The sequence below is a fragment of the Miniopterus natalensis genome, chromosome 15 (assembly GCF_054644295.1).
Source record: "Miniopterus natalensis isolate mMinNat1 chromosome 15, mMinNat1.hap1, whole genome shotgun sequence".
NCBI lineage: Eukaryota > Metazoa > Chordata > Mammalia > Chiroptera > Miniopteridae > Miniopterus > Miniopterus natalensis.
This window is the reverse complement of record NC_142095.1, coordinates 4,837,766-4,859,246: the sequence shown is the minus strand read 5'-3', so window position 1 is coordinate 4,859,246 and position 21,481 is coordinate 4,837,766. Positions and strand designations below refer to the sequence as shown.

Genomic DNA, 21,481 nt, shown 5'->3' with positions numbered 1-21,481 from the left:
GCCCGGCACCGAGAGCGCCTGCCCCACTCGGTGTGCACTAGCCCTCCCCCCGCGACACTCACCAATCAGGCTTCCGGGGTGCGAGGTTGGCCAGGTCCTGGGAAGGGAGGAGACACATGTCAGGACCAGAGGGGCCCAGCCCCAAAGGAAGTAGGGAAATGGGGCAGAGGTAGAAAAATGGGAGAAAGAAAAGGAGGGAGAAAGGGGTGAGGGGAAGCAGAGGTGGGCAGGGTAAAGAGAAGGGACGGGAAAGGAGGGGAAGGGAGAGCAGGTGCAGGAGAAAAGAACCCACAGAAGGAGCCAGAACCAGCCACCAGCTGCCCCAGCCCCAGACTCACAACTTCCTCGATGACAGGCTCTGGCTTGGCGGCCTCCAGCTGCTCCTTCACCTTCTCTTCCACTAGAGGGCGCAAGACAACAATGGAGGCCTGTGGCAGAGGCTTTGACACTCCGGGTGGTGACACTATACACCCTCTTGTCCCCACCTCTCCCCTTGGCCCCCAGCACAGGCAGCTCAGAAGGAAGGGCAGAGTTTCCCAGGATGAAAGCAATCCCAGAGCAAAGGAGGGCCACCAGCAGGCAGCCCGCTGGAGTAGACAGAGCCCAGACTCCCTGTCCCCAGGTGTGAGACAAGAGAGGTGCCTGGATACATCCAAAGAATGGTTCTGTGCAGGGCCTGGAGGACTGGCTCCTCCCAGAATCCCCAGGGGCTCCTGGGCTCTGAGGATGTCCCCTGTGTTGTGGATTGGCCAGGCATAGGTAGCTTTCTTCCCATCTCACTTAGAGGTGTGCTCCAAGACCAGGGGACAGCCACTGGAGGTGCACAGCCACTGGAAGTACACTCAGCTGCTGACGGCACCATGGGCCTCCAGGCAGTGTGACCAGGAGGGCCCTACCCTGTGGGTACAGATGCTGGGAGCACTAACACCAAAACTGGGCCCCACAGGCGTCCTCCAGCCCCCGTCGCGGTGCCCCATGTTCCCTCACGGCCCCCCTGCCCTGCCTCACCCCTTCCAGTCACAGACGCTGACCCCGAGGCATGGGATCAGCTCCCCATTCCTCTCCTCCGTCCTGCCTTACTGCCCTCCCCCACGGTGCCACTGGACCCACCACAGCGGGGCCCAAAACACCTGGGACACATGGGGATTTTAGAGGCAAAGGAGATGAGGAAGCAGACTGGGGTGTGGCCAAATGGGCAACACTTTACTGTTTTACAAGGTAATTGTATTTGCTTACTTATTACTCACAGAATTGATAACAAAAACAAAGAGTAAAAAGAGCCAGGGACCTGCATGATAAGGGGCCCAGCAACTCCCCGCGCGGGTGGCTACGGACAGGCCACTGCTGGCCAGATGCTCCTGGTTACTGTGCTGCTGCGGCACCTGGGGAGACTGTAGCCCCTGGGCTGGCAGGCCCTCACCCACCCACAAGGACCAGTCTCCCCACCCTCGGTGCCCTGGTGCTGTTGCACCTTGACCCTGGAGGGCATCTGCCTACCCAATGCTCTCTTAGCACCTAAATGATTGGCCTCTCGTCAGGGTCTCTCACTCTGACCCTTCAAGGGTCCTGGGGCCACTTTCCACTTCTCAGCCCTGAGGGTTCCTCTGAGATGTGACCTCTTCCCTCCAAGGCCCCTGAGAGGCCGCCCAGTCGGGTGTGAGCAGGACAGAGCCCTGACTGCTTCTCTGCGGTCACCCAACACTATCCACTGTGCACCTGCCATGAGATGCTGATGGAGGGTCCTAGACATCCAACTTCCAGCCCTGGCACTGCCAACTGTTCTATAAGAGAGGGTGACACCTTCCAAGGCAAAGGCAGCTGACAGTGCCCCGGAGCAGACATGTGGCGAATCAGCCCACCTACCAGCCACTGGTTTGGCCTGGGGCACCCTCCTCCTCTTCAGGTCCTCATCCTCGGGAACGTAGTTCCGCAGCCTGAGTTCCCTGAGAGAGCAGAGATAGAGAGAGGGTCAGAGACACCACCCTGTTTTTATGAAGTCACACAGCAAAGCTCCTGGTTGAGTTACTCCTGAAGACGAAGCTAATTGTCACCCATGGTTCCCCAAGCCCGGCCTCCTCCTCAGAGCCTTCGTGCCCAGCGGCCACTGGTACAAGTCCCTCAACTACTGGTGGCAAGGGTCTGTGTGTGCTGGGAGTGGCTGGCAAGGCTGAGAAAGCCACAGTCCACATGGGCAGCCACGAGAGCTGCACAACCCTATCCCTGCAAAAGGGTCTTTAAAACATCACCAGGACAGACCCTAAGACCTCTGTGAAGGGGGACCAGAATCACACACTAGGACTGCCAGTGCCCACAGTGTCTGTCCTCTTAGCTGAGTCTCTGGCAGAACTGGCTGCACTCACTGGGGGCCCCCTGGCTCGGCAGCTCAACAGTTCTACACCCATACAGAGGCTTGCCCATAGGAGGAGGGGCCCCAGATACTCCATAGCAGGGCAGAGGGCTCCTGGGGCTACTTCTTAGTAAGGAGAGCGCTACTGGGTCAGACCATCCATGCCCTGGGGGAGGCAGAGGTGGCCCCCACCTGCCAGCCAGGTGAGGCTGCAGTGTGGGTCCTCGTCCTTCCACTGCTTCCCTGAGCCTTTTCGGGGACTGCTGCCCCTCAGAAGTCCTGGGCCTCCAGGACGGGACATTTTCCCAACAGCAGGGCTCCCACAGTCTCACCTACCAAACCCTCTGTGGGCCAGGCCACCGAAGTGCTGCTGCCTCCCTAGCTCTGGCAGACAGGCCTTTCCAGAGGTGAGGCGCAGGTGCCTTTGACCACACAGCTGGCAAGTGGCAGCGGTCTGGACCTGGGGAATTCCTAGTATCAAATTCAGTCCCCTATTCACCAGCACCATCTGCCTTGCCTTCCCTGCCAGGGCCCGAGGCACCAGCCCCAGGGCTAGGCTGAACCTCTGTGCCCAGGGGGCAGTGCCAGTATGGCTGTGGAGGAAGCCTGCTGCCCACTCTAAGGAGCAGGGACACCCTCCCTGGGCCCCTGCCCCTCGTGCCTGCCCCAGGCCTCAGGTGAGTGTCATGTCAGGTTGCAGTGGGTGTGACCCATGCACTGACTTCCCTTCACAACAGGGTGGGGAGAAAAGCAGAAGAGAAACTGGGTGTGGGAAGCAAACTGCAGGGATTAGTGGGAAAAAAGCTGTCACTCTCAAACTGGGCTCTGTGAGAAATGTGTGAAGAGTTGGGTGGGAACTGTACGCAGGACTCAGAGCAAGAACCCTCGCCCATCACCTGCCCCGGGCTTCAGCAGAACAGCTGGCCTGAGGGAGGGACTCAGCAGGGGTACAGAGCAGGGGGACAAGGGGACTCCAGAAGCAACTGGAAAGCTGCATAGCTAGGCACATACTTGCCTCTGGCTGGATCCGATAATTCAGAGAGGGTACTGGGGAAACAGCTTTAGGGTAGCCTGGGGCTCTCTGGGAGTCTTAAGGTTTGGAAAGACAATGCAGAAAGTACAGAAGTTGTGCCCAGGAAATGCAAAGAGAGCAGAAATGTGGCTGGGTCAGGGAGGCGAACTCCAAAGTAACTTTCGTTGTCTTCGTGGCAAAGCGACCAGGAGATGCCAGTTCACATCCTACTGAGTCTCCTTAAAATGGGGAACAGCCCTTTTCATTTCCTCCTCCGCTTCCTCCCCCCATCTGGGGAGACCTGTCAAGTGCCCAAACAGGTATGAGTCTTCCTCAAGGCCAGTGGCATGGCCCCAGGCTGGCTGGCCCGCAGATTCTGGGGAAATCACCCTAAGGGGTGTTTTTCACACCAGAAGGGGGAGGAGAGAGTGATGTTCTCTGTAAAATGTGAAGCCCAGGAACAGAGCTCTAGAATGCCAAAGTGAAAGGAAGCTTCCAGATTATCTGGTCCAACCCCTTCACTACCAGAGGGTCTCAGAGAAAGTCTATGCTGCACACACACACACCCCTGCTGGGGAGAGGCCAGAATGGGGCAGTCCCGTGTGGCCTCACAGGTCAGATGAAGAGTTGGTGTGAGATCTCCTCACAGTCACAGATCTGGAGAGGTCAAGCCCAGAATAGGCCTGCAGGCTGCTGGAGACCAGCTCTGGCTGCAGACATCAGCAACTCAGCACAGAGGGCTTTCTTTCAGTTGGAACATCCAGAGTAAACACAGGGGCGCTTCTAGGACCCTTCCCCCCGTAAGTCGTTTGCTTTAGGCTCGCACATGGAAACGCCCCTATGCTCCCACGTAAATAACGAGGCCTTGTTTGGTGCTGCCAGAGGCTAGACCCAAGAGGCCCATGAAAACAGGTGAGGCAACAGTTCCAAATGGGACCCTCCAGAGCCTGGCCTCGTCCTTTCCTTAAAGACGCATTAAAATGTTCAAACTCCAAGGCTACTTACTTCTAAGGTCGCTGCCTTTCATAGAAATAGTAACAAAATAAGGACAAACAAAAACCAAAGAGTTCCATATAAAAATGCTTCTGGTGGTATAATTTTAACAGCCACGGGGCAGACCACCCAAGAGTAGTATGGCCAAGACCCAGCGGACACAGGAGAGCCTGGGACGTGCAATCACAACACCTGGCTATGAGGGGGGAAAAATTATTAGGTACGGTACAAGATCGGGATGGAACACGGACACTGGAGACAGATGGGCTATGGAGGGATGTTTTTGTTTGGTGATTGTTCATTATTTTAATTTAGAACACTTGACAGAAGGCTGAACAGCAAATGAAACTTTTAAAGAACCCAGCGGCCTCCCACTGCCCACCCAAGACTCTGTAGGGCCCAACCCAGGGTCTCTAAAACCAATCCTGCCTGAAAATGCATAGCTAATGCTCACTTAGAGAACTAGAAACAGCTGATATGCCCAAAATTAAGGGCTGAAAATAAATTATGGTAGTGATCTCAAAGAAATATTAAGTAGCCGATGAGAATTTCATAAAAGTATATTGATCAAAAGACGGTCACGACATGGTATGTGAAAGCGGTTATAAAACAGTAAGACACATACCCATTAGTCTGTGTTTTCTAAATTTTCTACAATTGAAAAACCTAAAATTTATCAATTCAAATTTTAGAAAAGGAGAGGGTAAAGCAGTTAAGCTGAATCCCAAAGGGCCAAGAAAATGACACAGGGCTGGCCACACTGGCTGCCTGGGGCCCAGATGGTGGGGGGAAAGGAACCTGCAGTCTGCTGCGCCCTCCTTCCTGGGGCCCAACCTATCACACTAACCACTCCGGCAGGTGGATGGTGCCTGACCTCACCAGGCCACCCCTGCAGCAGGCTGCCAAAGAGAGGCCTTCCTCTTTTCACCACAAAGCCTCCCTGCTGCCTGCCCCTGCAGCCCCAGTAGAGAGGGCATGTGGGACAAAGGCAAGAGCACCTCAGGGGCAGCACTGAGAGTGAGGGTGGTGGAGAGGAGTGGGACCTGCCCGCCTGCCTGGGGAGCTTGCAGGCAGAGGGCAGGAATGACCCCATTTCCCCATTTGGGACATGATGGAACTGGAGGGTCTATACATCAACAGGGTCGAGGGGAGCGGAGGGGTCCCAGGGGCCTCCACTCCCTTATGTTGGGAGATCTCAGACACATTACCAGCATGAACTGTGGTTTCCTCACCTCATGGACCACACCCCCCCCAGAACAAGGAGTAGGACTTAATGAGAAGGGCTCTGGCAGCACTGAAGGTCATGACGGAAGATCAAGACTTGTTTCTAGACAGAAAGGACCCAGCCGATTTCCCACCCTGCCCACACAGAGGGAAGTGCCCGCCGGGTCACACGGGGAGTCTGCTTCCCACTGCTTTCCATGACGCACCTTCCTGAAACCAGTTCTCTCTTGATTCATTCGCCCACATTCTGGGGCCTATTCCTGAGCTACAGGATCAGGAAAAACAGGGTGACAGCAGGTGTCAGTGCTGCTGCCTCAGCATAAATCCTGGAGCCACGGTCCAGCCCCACTGCCCCTGCTGAGCACCCCGTCCTGGAGCAGGGGGTGGGAGTGGTAGCTGCTCTGGCTGTTACCACTAGAGTGGGGCAACATTTGCCGAATCAAGCTGATGTCACGGATCTGCGAGCACACCCTGCTTCAGGCACCATTCTGGGGACCCAACCCACAGAGGAGGGAAGGCCTGGCATTTGCCAGCCTAAAGGGTTTGGGCACCAGGCCAGGTCTGGGCTGGGCCTTAGCTGGGGTGGAACCCCTCTCCACATGGAGTGGGAGAACCAGTTTTCCATCCTGAAGGAAGCAGGCTAGTACCACTTTCTCCTGCAGGGCAGGACAGCCACCCCAGGGTGAAGCACTGTCCCTGAACGGTGACTGCTCCAGCTGAGGGTAGACTTGATCCAAAGCCAGAGGGAGGCAGCAGTTGTGGGGGTTGAGGGTTTGGGGCTTGTTCAGGCACTTTAACAAGACACGCTCCCCTGGCCAGTGCCCGGCGGAGTGTGCAATGCCTTCCCTCTCCTCCCACCTGGCAGGGTGACCATGACCCTCAACCACAAACCCTACCTAGACACGCCTCCACAGCACATATGGGCAGAACTGCCATCAGGAGGAAGTGACTGAGGGGAAAAAAAAACAAAGCAGCTGGCACAAATGCCCCTCCCTATAGCCAGCTTTCCAGGGCGCCAGATCACACCTTATTTGAGGCACTCAGAGAGGCTGAGTTAGAGGTAAGTCATGGACACCCCTGCAGAATAAGCCACAAGAGGGAAGATCTGGCTCAGAGGAGAAGCAGGGGCCCTTCTGGGGGTGGGAACATGTCTTTCCTTCCCACAGAATGGAGCCTGGGCTGAAGGACCTGGACGGGGCTGACTCCCACCCGATGAGGATTTGGTTGTATGAGGACGGGGCAGGGTTTATCCTAAAGAGAGCAATAAAAACTTAAAATTTTTTTTTGATCTAGAGAATCCATGCAATTCCAATCAAAATTCTAGCAAGCTTTTTTATAGATATTGAGCCAATTCTACAATTTATAAGGAAAGGCAAAGGGAGCCTGAACAGCCAAGATTCTGAGGTCTCCTTGGGCAGATGGGCAGAGAGGAAGGTGGGCGACTGCCCAGCATGGCTGCTGAGGGGTGAGGTCCTAGGGTGCCTGCCTCCAATCCTGCTGGAGTCCCATTTCCTCAGTCACAAACTGAGGAACTGCACTGGCCCCGCAGTGTTAACTGGGCCAACAACTGAATCTGTTAAATGAAACCATTTATTTGCTGAGGGTGCTATATTGTACCACGTAAGGGAAGCTCTGCAAAGGGGTCTTAACCACTAATTTCTTGGTTACATATGCTTATTTCTACTCTCATCCAACCACCTTGCTGTTCTCCCAACTGCCGCCTTATTTGCAAAGTTAGCACAGGCCATATATAGAAGTTAATTTCACCTTTTCCAGGTGCATCTGGAGCCCTTCAGCTCTGTCTCTCAGGAGGGCCCCAAAGTTTCTTCTTTCTGCCCATGCCTCAGCACCAGCCAGGTAAACAGCTGTGCATTTGCTCCATTCCCTAGTAGGGAAGTAAGTTTGCCTTTACCCATCTTTCAGCTGAAGATCCTCAAGTGAGGGGGCTCACGGAGCCAACGTGACTTGCCTAAGGATGGTGTGAACACACTTGGTAAACTGCCAAGTCAGGTGCATACACGCACACCCCTGTGAACTTGAAAAGGCCCCAGCTCCTTGGAGATGAGCTTCTGAATAGGGCAGAGATGAGGGGCCTGTGCTTGGGGAGGGTTCCACTTACACTGGTGAAGGTGATACGAGGCCATGGCATTAGGAAGGTCTGCTCCTGGGTGAGCATCCTTCCCCTCCCGCTGCACCCCCTCAACAAACAGCCCACACAGGTTGGCTTTCTCAGGGCACCAAGATCCACCCCGAAATGAGCAGGTGCCCACACAGGCCCTGTGCCTGAAGGAAATGGCTCAGGGCAAAGGCCACCAAGGCCACCTGTCCATGCAGACAGCAAGTCTGGCCCCAAGCAGAGCTCCACTGCTGCCCTGTGGCCCGAGCTCAGCACTGGGCACAATGTGCTAACAGACATGAAGGTTCCCCCAGCTCATGAAGACCCACCAAAGAGCCCCTTCCTGCCCCCCACACAGCTTCCAAAACTGTGTCCCAGGCATTTCCGATGCAGAATAGCTTCTGAATCTCTGGGGAGGTCCCAGCCCTCATGCACCTGCAACCACAGGGGGAGAGAGTTCTCTTCAGGCAACTTAGGTCGACTCAACCAGATGGCAGGATTTGGCAAAATAAGATCAATACTATACGTGAACTACTGAGGGGGATGGGAAAACAGAGGCAGAGAAAGAAGTTGAGGCCTCTGAGCAGAGCTCTAGAGGAAGACTAACCTGTTAAAGGAGGATCGAGAAAAGGAATACCAGCTGAGAGGACAGCTTAGAGATGACACCGTCAGGAAATGCTGAGTGGCCAGGGTGGTTAAGGGAAACCAGAGGAGGCCAGCCCAGGATGGATGGCCCAGGCCAAGATCACACACCAGGGCGAGTCTGCACCCAGTTCTGCAGGTGCTGTAGAGCTGAGCCACGCGAGGGCATTGAGGAGAGCGAGGAGACATAATGTAGGGGTCGGAAGAAAAGGCTGGTGGCTAAGGCTCAGATGGCCAAAGGGGGATGGGTGCAGAAGGCTCCAGCCAGGGAGAAGGGAGCCGTTTTCAGGGCTAAGCAGGGCAGCCATGGGGCAGAGAGGAGGAGCCGGAGACTCTGAACACAGGGTTGGGAGGGTGTGAGAACCGACAGGGCTGGAGAAGATGCAGGGCGGGGAGCTGCTGTGGGCATTACCTGTGCTTCTCGCCCTCCTCCTCCCCCTCTCTGAGCTGTTTGGTCTTTGGTTCCTCATCTTCCTTGTCCTGCAAAGAAGGGGGGAAACAGCTGCTCAGATGAACATTCCTACCCCCAGTCCCCAGGAGAGGGGTTCCAGCCTCCGGGCGGGCACAGGCCTGCTATGCCCGACATCACAACGCTAAAGCCTCACTCCTTACCCCTCACTCCCTGGCAGAATTCAAAACAAGACCCCAGTCCAGGCCCAGGCCCAGAGCGGCCCCCAGAGACCACTAGCAGGAGGAGCCAGGAGGTTTTAGGTGGTGAGAGCGCAGCTGGTCAGTGCCACAGAGGGTTCACGCTGGCAGGCCACCAGCCACCTTCATGAGTCTGAATGGAGCCACCACTGAGCCAGGAGAGGCTGCGGAAGAGTAGTCACCAGCAATCTGGGGAGGACAGACCTACCAGTTCCTGTTCCAGAAACACCTCTGTGGTTCCCGTCAGGAGAGGCATAACCCAAACTTGGCCCAGGCTTGTACAGAAGGCTCCAGCCAGGGAGAAGGGAGCCCCTGCAATGTATTTGGGGAAACGGAGGGAAGAGGAACTAGCTTAAAGTTTCTATGGGAAAAACGCCTTCTAAATCTAGTCTGGCCCCTGCCCTGACCTCTCTGTAAGTCTAGAGAAGTCACATCTCTCAGCCTTGACACCGGATGCTTGTTCTCAGGTGCACCAAGGGCCCCACAGAAGGACACTACCACACTGTTTCCAACTGCAGCAGAAAAGCCTTCCTGGGCTTTCCCTCAACCCGCTACTGCTGTGAGATCAGTCTCACCCTGCACACAAATATACACACGGGAGGTGTGCACATGTGTGTCCACGTCAACATGTACGTGTGTCCAAATGAGTATGACCATGCCCTCAGTGCATGCCAGAGGCTCTAGAACAGAGCCTGCCCAGGATCCGCCTGCATGTCAGGGGTGGCCCTCCAGGGGGAGTCAGTGTGCACTATCACCACATGACCTGCCTTTGACTCTACTGGAACAGGTTTTGAGGAGACATCTGAAAGCCCCGCCACAGGGGACCTGCTGTGACGAAGATAAGAAGGAGCTGGCACAGACACATAAATCAGAACTGAACCAGCTGCTGTACCACCTCTCCTAGGAGTTCGTGTATGCCACCAACTGCCTCCCCTAGAGTGGCATTAGCTTTGTGAGTCACTTCCTGCCAGTGTTCATCGTAGAGACCCTGAGAATGAGCAGACTCCACCATTCCCTGGTCACACACCTACGAGAGAGAAGACCACCGAAACCAGGCTGGAGGCCGGTCCAGAGAAAGGCTTTAGAGGCATGAACAGATCAAGACGCCCCCTTGCTCTCCCAACCCAGGGCAGTTTGGTCTCATGGGACAGGGCAGCAGGAACGAGTGACAGCAGCTACATGAGAGGTCAACATGGTTCTGGGGGGGAGGGGGGGATTTCCTATGGCAGAACTTGAGTGTTACAGGATGAGAGAACAGGAGTAAGGACATTCCCGGAAGGGAGCCCAGCCTGAGCAAAGGCAGGGTGTTGTCCGAAGAGCACACAGGTTAACTGGAGTAGCAGTCACGGCGAAGGTGAATGCTGGCAGGGTTGTCAAGGCAGCTGGGGCTGACCACAGAGAGAGGGGCCAGAGGGGAGACTGTGGGGGATTTTCCTGAGAGCCTGCCATTCCTGCTGGACAGGTAGGCCCAGGACAGAGAGGCATTTATGTGGCGATGGCCAAAGAGGTAAGGGAGAGCAGAGTACAAACCCCTAACCGAGGAACAAGTTAGGGTTGTCCACATGGCTCTCAGGGCTGCGGGGGGCCTGGGGTGGGACACTTCACAGAGGCCACTGACCTACGCACCCCTCCCTGACTAAATGCTAGCCAATTAAACAAGTCAGAGCCAAGACATTCAAATAAAAAGCTCCTTGCCAACTGCCAGCCAGCAGACTCCCTGATGACTGGAAGTGCTTGCCACAGGGGAAGGGGCGATGGGCGAGCCTCCCCTTGGTAAGAAAAAGCGGAAGAGAAAAAGGCCCAGCTCTGCCCCGAAGTGGGCTGGTGGGCATCCCCAGGAAGGCTTCCTTCCATGGGACTCACCTGGACCAGCTGGTAGAAGAGGGTGGGGACGGCGGGAACAGCGTTTGGGAACGAACCCTTTGCAAACACCATGCCAATTCCCAGCCCTTGAGCAAGGGCAAACTCGGCAGCTACAGCTGCCACCACCTGGAATCCCAGAGACACTCAAGTGCCGCAGCAAAGGCCATGTTACTCATTAATAGTGAGAAAACACCCAACTATCTAAAGGACATTTTTTAAATGCCCAGCAGTTTGGTGGGTGGGGTGCAGCATCAGCTCTGCAGACAGTGTGACGTTAAGGACAACCCCAGTCTGGGATGCTGTGCAATGAGCAGGGACTTGAGAACGATAAAGGTATGCCTGTGGGGCAAGAGCAGGTGGACAGAGAAACAGGCCACATAAATGCGGTGCGATGACTCCAGTCTCCCTGCTAAACAGTGATTCAGATAGGACACAGCTTTTTTTTTTTTTAAATATATCTTTATGGATTTCAGAGAGAGAGAAAGGGAAAGGGAAACAGAAACATCCATGCTGAGAGAGTCACTGATTGGCTACCTCCTGCACGCCCCTGCCTGGGATTGAGCCTGCAACCCAGGCATGACTGGGAATCGAACTGAGATTGCCTGGATCATAGGTCGATACTCAACCACTGAGCCATGCCAGCCGGGCTAGGACACAGCTTTTAAGCGCTACTGGTCTAGGTGACAAGGTGGGACCCTCACTGCCTGGGATGGGGCAGGAGGTGCATTCCAGCCTCATAGTCCCTCAGCCCCCAAGCTTCAGAGACTCGGGGCTCAGAACTGAAGGGCTCACATGACAGCCACTTTCAGGTCCCTCAGTTCCATGGGAAACCTCACAAGTGGCCGTCAGAAAAAGGGAAAGGATTTGCCCAACGTCACAGAAGGTTCTCCTGCCACCCCTCCCCCCACCGCCCTGCATTCTCACCACCGAGATGAGAGAGTGTATCAGGAGTGGCACTTAGTTCCTAAAAGCAGCCCTGATTCTGCCTACCTCTCCCACACTCCCCATGTTCAGAGCAGGCCATGTGCACTCAGACCTGGTGGACACAAGTGGGAGGAGTGCGGGCCAGACCTCAGGTGCACAGAATCCCAGGGGATCTAGAGACACCCCAACCCCCCAGACCCTTAAATCCATTCACTGCCTAACCCCCCTTTATACACACCCCTCCCAAATCCCGGTGCCTCTCTCCATCCTTCCCAGCCCTGTTCATTACCTTCCCTCTCTTCCACCACCTCCCCTCCACAGCAGAGCCCTCAGCCATCCCCCTCCACCCTTACCAGCTGGCAGCCACCCCTCCACTCTGGAGAACACAGCTGCCTGTGTCACTTTGTTCCTTTCTCTAACCCAGGTCCTTTAAGTCTCTCTCCACCTTATTCATCCATGTCATTGGCGTTGCCTTAGAAGACACCGGTAAGGTCACACTGCCCCTCTGCTCACAACTCTTGGAGGCTTCCCACATTGGCCCCTGTGCAGAAGACCCCGACAATGGGCTCTCTGTGTCAAATCCTTAAATGTCCACTCCAATAACACCAAGGAAAACCCACCCTCTGGCCAGCTCAAAGGCTACCTCAAGATGCCTTCTGATGTTCCCAGGCAATGGGCTCCGTTTTCCTCTGGGTGAAGCACAGCGTTGGACCCTAGGCCCTGGGCACAAACCAGTGGTCATTTCTATTCATATCCGGGCCTTATTATTCTGCCCCAAGTCCCTCTCAGTATGGGGCATCTCCTGGAACCTCTCCAGGCCTAGCCCAGAGCCTGGACTAGACAACCTTGATCAACTCTTTGCCAATTTATCTACTACTCTCTCCACCAACTCTGGAAGAGCCCATCTCTCAGGAGCATTGGTGGCTGTAGGGGAGGAAAGCCATGGCCTGGACTGGGGTCATCCACCCAGCCCTGCTGCCTGTTTCTGGATGTACCCCACATTTGTGACCCCAGCCCAGGTTTCCACTTCCAGGCCTTGCCCCTGCCTCACCTTCCCAGAGCCTACAGGAGGAAGGGGCCCTGAGGCAAGACTTCAGGACTCTCAAAAACAGTTGGCACTGGCCAACGCTCTGAAAGGGCACTCTGGCAGACTAGAAGGTGAGTCGTAGAGACACGGAGACCAGAAACCAGGTGAGATGCTCCACTGCCAGCCTGGACTGTCCCAGCTGTGGTGTGTGAGTGTGTGTTATTGGGGAGGGTAGTTGAGGGCTGGGACTGCCATCAGCCTGCCTAATGTTTCATAATGTTGGAAATCATTCTGCCAGGAACAACTTTTACAGATAAAACCAGGGTTGTGCAAGATTGGTATTATTTCTTCCTTAAATGTGTAAGACTTAAGTGAAGCCATCTTGGCCTGAAGTTTTCTTTGTGAGGTTCTAGGTATTGGGCTCTAGATTTTCTATTTCTTCTTGAGTCCGTCATTAATTTGTAGCTTTCAAGGAATATCCTTTTCACCTAAGTCACTGAATTTACTAGCATAAAATTGCATATAACATTTCCTTATCCTTTTCATGTCCGTAGGATCTGTGGTTATATCCACTGACAGAGATAACGTGTGTCTTTTCTCTTTATTAGACCAGCTAGAGGTTTATCAATTTCGGGGCATGGCCAGACTTGGTATTTTAATGATGTGTTTGCTTCTCAGTCTCCTCCTGGAAGGAGCTCTCACTAGCTGAGTACACCTGCCTCCAGATGATATACAAAGTGTGTGTGTGTGTGTGTGTGTGTTGCGGGGGAGCCTCAATCCTGCCTGAATGTAGGACCACTACTAGCTCCGTCAACCACCAGAAATGCAGAGGAGGGGAGGGGAGAAGGGTGCTGTACCTCCTCCTGCTGCCCTCCCCATCCAGGCAAACATGAGGGTTCCTCTTTTCCCTCAAACCCCCAGTCTCCTGTGTGTACAGGGTCTGCCCTGTGCACAAGGATGAAGGAAACAAGAACCCTGAGCTCAAAGATCTCAAATCAATGCAAAGGAGCAGGCTTATAGCATGTATGTAACTGCCAGGGGTGGCAAGGAAAACTTCATTAAATGTGTGGTATACTTGGGGAATTGGGAAGGAACAGGTGTTGTCAGAGGAAGGTAATTCTTAATTTTAAATGTCAAATGGGAGGTTACCAAGGGCCTAAAGAATGTGGAATACTCCTGGCTGACACGAGAGCAGAGCAAAGGCACCATAAAAGCCTGCAGGGCATACCCATGTGGCTGGCCCAGCCGGTACGGATGGAGGGTAGGGGTAGACGGGCTAGCAGGGCCTTCCTGTAGCGCCATGGGTGGGATGAGCCCGGCACTGGCCAATGCTCTGACAGGGCACTCTGGCAGCCAAGGTGAGTCGTAGGAAAAGATACGGAGACCAGAAACCAGGTGAGATGCTCCACTGCCAGCCTGGAACTGTCCCAGCTGCGGTGTGTATGTGTTGGTGGGGAGGGTGGTTGAAAGCTGGGGCTGCCATCAGGGGCAGCTGTGCTGATACAGGAGCGCTTGCCTTTAGGGGACAAGGAACCAGCCCCTCCCTCACCCTAAGAGGAAAGAGGAAAGGGTTAACAGAGAGTGGCTCCAACTTCTGATCTAGGTTCCTCTCACCATTAGCCTGTGACTGCTGGAGACCCAACAGGAAGTGCAAGCACAGAAACACTTTCCAAGGCCCAGGCAGACATGCCTCATTAGTTCACTGTCCATGCCAGTGTGTTGTCCATTAAAACAAGGCTGCAAACCCTAGTCCCCTAAGAGCAGGTGAAACCAGCCCCAGCTTGAGCCTTTCCAGTTCTGAGTCCAGGGTGGGGAAAAGTCAGAGAGATGGGCACAAATGGGGGGGCAGGAAGGAACTGACAATGCTGAGGGTGCACCTGGCAGGTTTCACAGTTTCACCCTGTTCTGTCCTCAGAGCCAGGGCAGAGGGATTTCCTGTCACTGAGGCTGCAGAGGAAGCTGTGCTCCAAGGGCACTTAGTGGGTAGGGAGTAGGGCAGTCACCCGGAGTCTGACTCACCCTGAAGTTGTAGTGATAAACCCTGAGCTGAATTCCACCAAGCCTGGGCATAGAAATTACATAGCTCTCTATGGGATAGCTCTCTGCCCAGGGACTGGGAAAGGGGTGAGGAGGGGAGATTCTGACTCTCCTAGGCAGCAGTGATCTGGGCAGGCTGCAGGGCTGCTGACTCTGGGCCCCTGGCATTCAGTTTGCTGCTAGGACTACCTGGCCCGTGTGCCCACAGTGTCTGCCCAGCAACTGCCAAATTCCTTGAGGACAAGTGCTTGTCTTACCCATCTGTACCCAGGGGCCTGACCCTGCCTCCAGGAGATACAGCACAGTGGTAGAGCATGCAGGCTCTGGGCCAGCACTCAGCTGGCAAGCCTGGCTCCATTTTGCCATGTTGTGTGACCTCGGTTTCCGCATCTATGAAAACGAGGACTATCAGACTGACGTTATGGCACGATTACAAGAATGAAATGACCAGGAGGAAGGAGAGAAGCCTGTGCCTTGGGTGGACAAGGCAGCAGACCTTGAAGGGGAGGGAAAGTCTGGCCAGGGCAGGAAGGGAAGGGCTGCAGACAAGCCTGGGGACGACAGGCCCAGACTTTGTGTCTGCAAAGGCTGTGCTAAGCTTTCACTTCCATCCTTCTCACCTGGGACTCTGCAGCCCCAAGGCCAGGCGGGCAGTGTTACAACGTCAGAAGACATCAGACAATCTGCGTAGGAAACAGATCTGATTCCCATTCGGTGCTTCACCAAGAATGAGAGTCAGAGGTGGGCAGAGGAGGGTCACTGCTCTCTGATGGGGGCGGGCATTCCCTAAAGGCTCTGAGCAGAGGGAGAAGCAGTGCAGGGAGCTGGAGGCTGGAGAACAGTAAGCTGGAGATAAGGACTGCAGATAAGAGCCGGAACTAGGTCAGTGGCAGGGGGGTAGAACAAGGGGGTGCCTGAGCACTCTGAGGGACAGGGAGGAGACAGAGGCCACTGAGGTTCTGACCGTGACTCACTGGGAGAATGAAGGCGCCTTGGACTAAAAAGGTGGCGGCACTTGGGGCAAAAAAAAGGGTGTGGCAGCTTTCAGGCAGACTAGGGTTGAGGCCTGATGCCTGGAGTCTGAAGGCCGGTGCAGACAAGGGTCCAGTGCCGAGGGTCCAGTGCTGGTCAAGGAGTCCTCAGCAGAGGCAGGGTGGGCCCCACCATCGGCACCCCATCTCGAGGGCCCGCCATAGCATGCCAGGCTCATCACAGGGCCTTGCCCCAGATGACTGCTGACGTCCTGCCTGTGGCAGAGGGTGGGGAGCTGGGCCCAAGCCAAGCCTGGTCCTATTCTTGCCACAAGTGCAACTACCTGCTCCAGAGACCGCAGATAACCCCTCCGGCAGATTATCAGTCAGCAACTACTGCCTGGCTCCCTGGTGCGAGGAGCTCCACGCCGGTGCTGAGAGAAGGAACAAGTAGGCACCGAGTGTTCCCAGACCAGGATGGGATCCAGCTTCGGCACTCAGACAGGGTCCCAGAGGTGAACGCCCACACACACACAGGCCAGCTAGGAACAGGCTTACTTTCCTGGAGTAAGAATTCAGTTCTCTAGATTCTCAAGGGGGTAGTGGCCTAGAGGAGGAAAGGGAAGGTGTCAACAGCATGGAGGGGGGGTGGTTCTTTGGGTGGCACATGAGGTATCTGGAGAGGCTCTCCAAAGGAAGTGTGTCACCTGTACTGCATCACAGAGGCTGAGTGGGAGCAGGGGACAGGCGGTGTAGGGGGAAGGGCAGCAGAGGGAACACCTAGTACTGGGAGTGTGCCCAGGCGTGAAGGGGCCCTCCTACTGCCCCACATCCCCAGCAGGAAAGAAGCCCTTGGAAGGTCATGCTGTGGTCCTTCAACCACAGCCAGCCTGGACCAGTTCCTCTGGGCAGCCAGGCAAGGCTCCAAACTCCCATGGGGCCATTCCCATGGAGGAGCTGTGGTATGGAGGCAGCTGGGCAACATGCCTGCCTGTCCAGGCGGCAGTTTCCTCCTGTTAAAGAGTGGGGCTGGTGCTACTTCTGCACAGGGGTTTGAGAATTAAACAAGGTAACCTGCGTCCACTGTATCACGCACGACTTCACACAACAGCCACCATGGGAAACAGCATCCTGGGTGTTCTGAGCCCTGATGTCCATCAGCAATGGGCCTAAGTTGAACCCTGACCCCTGACTCTTGCTGTATCCTCAGAGAAATCAGATGTTCCCTATTTTCACCTCCACCACCTGCCCTAAACACCCCAAACCAAGAAAGCAGACATCCTGTTGACTTCCAGGAACCACAATAAACTTAACAGGTACCTAGGATCCAAGGCCCAGATCTAGGCTGGGAAACGGAAGCCCTGATACTGTCAGAACAACCAGAAGAGAAAATTATCTACATCTGACATTTTTTGATGTAGTAACGTGTGAATGGAATGCATTATCCTCTTCTGATAGTACTTTATTATTTTTTGCCAAGTTTTTGTAGATAACAAACAATTTTTACAAATGAGGCCCAAATTAAGAATGACCTGTCTGATTCCCTCAGGGATGAGTGACAGGAGGCCCCAGGCTGGAGGAACAGGTACCACGTCTGTGAGGTTTCCCACAGAAGCCTTAATTCTGCACCCACCATGAAACCATATGGTTCTGAGAGACGGTTGGTGGGTTTCAGTACTTTCCCCTGTGCGGGTTGAAGGTCACACCCATTTTTAGCAGAAGGGCATTCTTCCCAGGCAGGACCTCTGATGACTGTCCAAGGCGTTTGATGTTAGCTGGATCTGCCTTCACCGGATTTTGCTTTCATCTATCTTCCCTCCTAGACTGGAAGCTCCAGAGGCCTGTCCATCACTGCTCCCCAGCACCTGGCACACAACAGCAGGTGGATCAATAATGAGTGGATAAATAAATGAACCCACACCCGGGGGAGGCAGGATTCACAGGCGAATTCCCCCCTTACAGATAAGGTTCTCCCTGTACCTTGTCTGGGCCTCCCGACAGCACCTGAGTATCAGGTATTCCCAGGCTACCTCATGGATCCAGGGGCTGAGGTGCAGTGAGGCCTAACTCAGGTTTGTGTGTGTCAGACCCCACACTCAGTTTGGGGACACAGGCAACCAGAAGCCTAGTTCCCTGCTACCACATACACCTGCTCGCTTACTCAGAGCTGTCTGCAATATCCTCCCTCCAACAATTATCTTCTCTTCCTGTAAAATGAGGGGGAAATCCCAGCCTTGCCCACTTCTTAGGAGTGCGGTACGGATCAAATCTAACTAGGTTCCAGAATATTAGACTTCCCAGTACAAGGGGAGCTCTGGAGAGGGCTGGACCCAACTATCATTCATCACTGCAATAATAGCGAGGAAATTAGTCAATTTAAAATCATCAGTATTATGTAATTAGTCATCATAGAAATCTAGTAAGGTCAGTACTATTTTCTCCTTTCACGATGAGAAAAATGGAGGTGCAGTTAAGTAACCCACGCAGACTCACACAGCTGTGTTGTCAAGGCCCAAGGGGTTAGGGTGGGGCTCAGGTCTAGACTGCTGCCCCTACCCAGCTCTCTGCTCTAACCATACTCTCACCCCTCTTTAAACACACAGGTGGTCTCACTGGTATTTAATGGCACCTCAGCATCACATCAGGGGCTGACATCTCTTCCTTGTGACATTTCAGAGGGACATAACCAAGCAACCAGGAGTCCCAGATATGGTCATTTCTGGCCAGGAACTCCCACCCCAGAAAAGCATCACAAGGAGAGAAAAGAAGGTGTTTCCAGCTGTGTTTCTCACCACTAGGGGAGCGGGAACTTTGAGGTGAGTCTGACCTGCGGGACACTGTTAGGCAGGTCAGCTGCTCTGCAACCGGCCAGAGTGACCACTAAAATAGCAACCTGATAGGCAGCACTGAGAAAATGACACACAGGACCTCAAAGGGCACACAGCCCACACCCATAACCATGAGCTTAACCACTGGCAAGGACCTCACGGGCTCACACAACACAACGTTGGAAGGCATTTTTTCCACTTCCTTTAATTCTGTAGTCAGAATGACTTAATAACAAAAAGATTTAAAAACAAAACCAAGCTGCCTAGGCTCACTGTCTTGACACTGCTTACAACCTGAACAGACTCTCCTGACCTTCGCCTGGCTCAACGAGAAAGCAGGAAACCATTGCTGGCTCTCATGCCCGACACAGCCCAGGCAATGTCTAATGACCTTCCTTAGGCTTAAAAAAAACACACAAAAAAACAAAAACCAGCCCTGCTGGACAGGAGAGGAGGGAAGACAGCCTGCACATACCAGGTCCCTCCTGCAGCCTGAACTGGGCCCAGAAGTCAAACCAGTAGCTGCACTGCAGGCTGAGCACCCTCCAATCAGGCCAAACATCTCCCCAATTCAGGGAGAAAATTTCAGTTACAAAATTAACTGATGGTGAACACGAGGTCACCTTCCCACCCTCTCACCCAGCCCCACCACTTCCCCTTTTTTGGAGGGGAAAACGCCTCCTCTGCCACAAAGCCAAACTCACAACTGCCAGGACTTCCTCTCCATGGTAAGATGAGAGGAAGAGCGAGTGAGTCACAAAGGCAAATGTCCAGGTATGAGATTGCCTCAGGGAGCACTGTGGGCAGCCAGTCATCAGGGCAGGGAGGCCCAGCTGGTCAGCTTGGAGAATGGAACAGCCACCCAGAATCTCTGGCCTTGAGGACACACAGCTGATGTCTGACCTCCGGATCTGCCGGGCTGGAGAGCAAACAGGCTTCCCTGGCACATGGCCCCCGGCTGGCAGTCGGGGTTCTGTGGCTAAGCCCGGAGGGAGGGTGGAGACTCCACTGTGTGTTTACCATCCCTGGGTCCAATGGAAAGAGCAGGCTAGGGCTCAGCACCCCAGGGAGTGGCTACTGAAAATGACACCCTTCTATCCTATCCCCCACCCCCTAGGCACACACGCCTGCTCACACCAATTCTGGGTCCCCCCAAAGAGTTCCCCAAAGGCTGCCAACAGGACCGCATCAGGGCTACTGTTAGCCACACACACCACTGGCTTACTCAAGGCCTGTGACCAACTGAAATGAGCAGCCCTTTCCCACACGGATAGATGGCAAAGCACCCCTAGTCCGTGCGTAAACAACAGATTCTGGAAACTTAATTGTTTCACCAGACTTCACAGTGAGGCTCATCCTGCTGGGTGGCTGCAGCCGGCAGACTTTTAAATAAGTCCTGGACTCCTCCCAAAGGGCAAACCTGCTTTTCCCTGAGAAAACCTCAGCCCGGCCAACTCCCTAATCCATGAGCCAGCCCAGTTCCTTCATTTCTTCATTCAAATACTTACAGAGCATCTCTGGTCCTGTCATCCGGCAGACAAAAAGGTGACTAAGACATGACTGCTGCCCTCAGGGAGCTCAGGGGCAGGTGAAAGAGGAAGCAGGTGAATGGCTAGTTCGCACAGCATGTCCAAAGTGAGTACCGTGACTTCCTGGGTGCTGTGGGGATGCCAGGTGACTAACAGCTGAGAGGATGAAACCTGAGCTCGCACTCACCTAGAAGGTGAGCAGGCTGTCTCCTTGGGGAAGAGCAGAGAGGCAGGGCAGGGAGCGCAGGAGTGCCTGGAAAGAGAGGGTATAGCCTGAACCTGCATCCAGACCCAGGCACTGGTGCAAGTGGGAAGGAGAGGAAGGCCAGCCGGGGCTCCAGACTTTAGCCCATAAGCACTGAGAAGCCAGCATAAGTCAGAGGACAGGCAGGGAGGTGGCAACAACATGATTAGTGTGTTATTTATAAAGAGCACTCAGAAAGCGCTAGAAAGGGAAGGGGAAGGGTCCCTGGTAGAGACCACGGAGATAAAGGACCTGGATATGGTCAAGAGAGCCACCTTCTTACTTCAAGGAGAGCAGCTGGCAGCTGCCTATGGGTCTGTCCAGGGAACAGTCCCTTCCACCCAGCTACACAGTGCCATGTTGTGCTCCCAAAACTGCCCATACTTCACTCTTGTGCACATAGGGCCTCTGGCCCCACAACTACCTTGGGATCAGGTATTTTCAGCTCACCTGAATGACAAGCTTCAGAACCAAGGGACTTACCCAATGGTTCACCACTCATAAAAGATGGGTCAGTATTTAAACTAAGGTTTTCTGATTGCATCATGCTTCCAAAACTCTCTCAAATAAATAGCCCCAGGCTCGGGTGTGCTTTCTCTGCACAGGAACCAGAGAAAGTGTGACCAGGTCCATTCTGACCAAATGAGAAAAGAAAACCACAAACTGTTAGGGCTGCAAAGGCCTCAAATATCATCCTCACAGGAGGAACTAGATCCAGTGGCCATGGGAACATGTTATAAATAGACTCACCAAATCAGAATCTTCCAGACTAAGACCTGCAAATCTGAATGTTCCAGAAGCCCGCCCTCTCCCAGATCATGATTCTACCACATGGCCAACTGAGGTGCCTCTGGGTCAGACCACACCCCTCCTCCAGAGGCTGACCCAGGGGAGAAACCCAGAGGTCAGACCCCACCCCTCCTCCAGAGGCTGACCTGTAGGAGGCCACACCAAGCTGCCAGAGGGCCTGCTGTAGTCAACAGGGTGGGCTCTGGACAGAGCAGGCCTGATGAAAAGACACAGAGAAATCTCTCATAACATGTAAAGGTCCTGAGGGCCACAGGAGGTCCAGGTGA

General features: G+C 54.3%; 1 protein-coding gene across 1 annotated transcript in view; it reads right to left on the bottom strand.

Annotated features, from left to right (window-relative positions):
* The window catches only part of CCDC12 (coiled-coil domain containing 12), a 37,516-nt gene that overhangs the window by 4,484 nt on the left and 11,551 nt on the right, over nt 1–21,481 (bottom strand). The window contains exons 2-5 of the mRNA XM_016202784.2: nt 8,747–8,814; nt 1,864–1,943; nt 339–400; nt 63–97 (exon numbers count right to left, since the gene is read on the bottom strand). Coding sequence (XP_016058270.1) covers nt 63–97; nt 339–400; nt 1,864–1,943; nt 8,747–8,814 — 245 coding nt within the window. The remainder of the gene's footprint in view (nt 1–62; nt 98–338; nt 401–1,863; nt 1,944–8,746; nt 8,815–21,481) is intronic.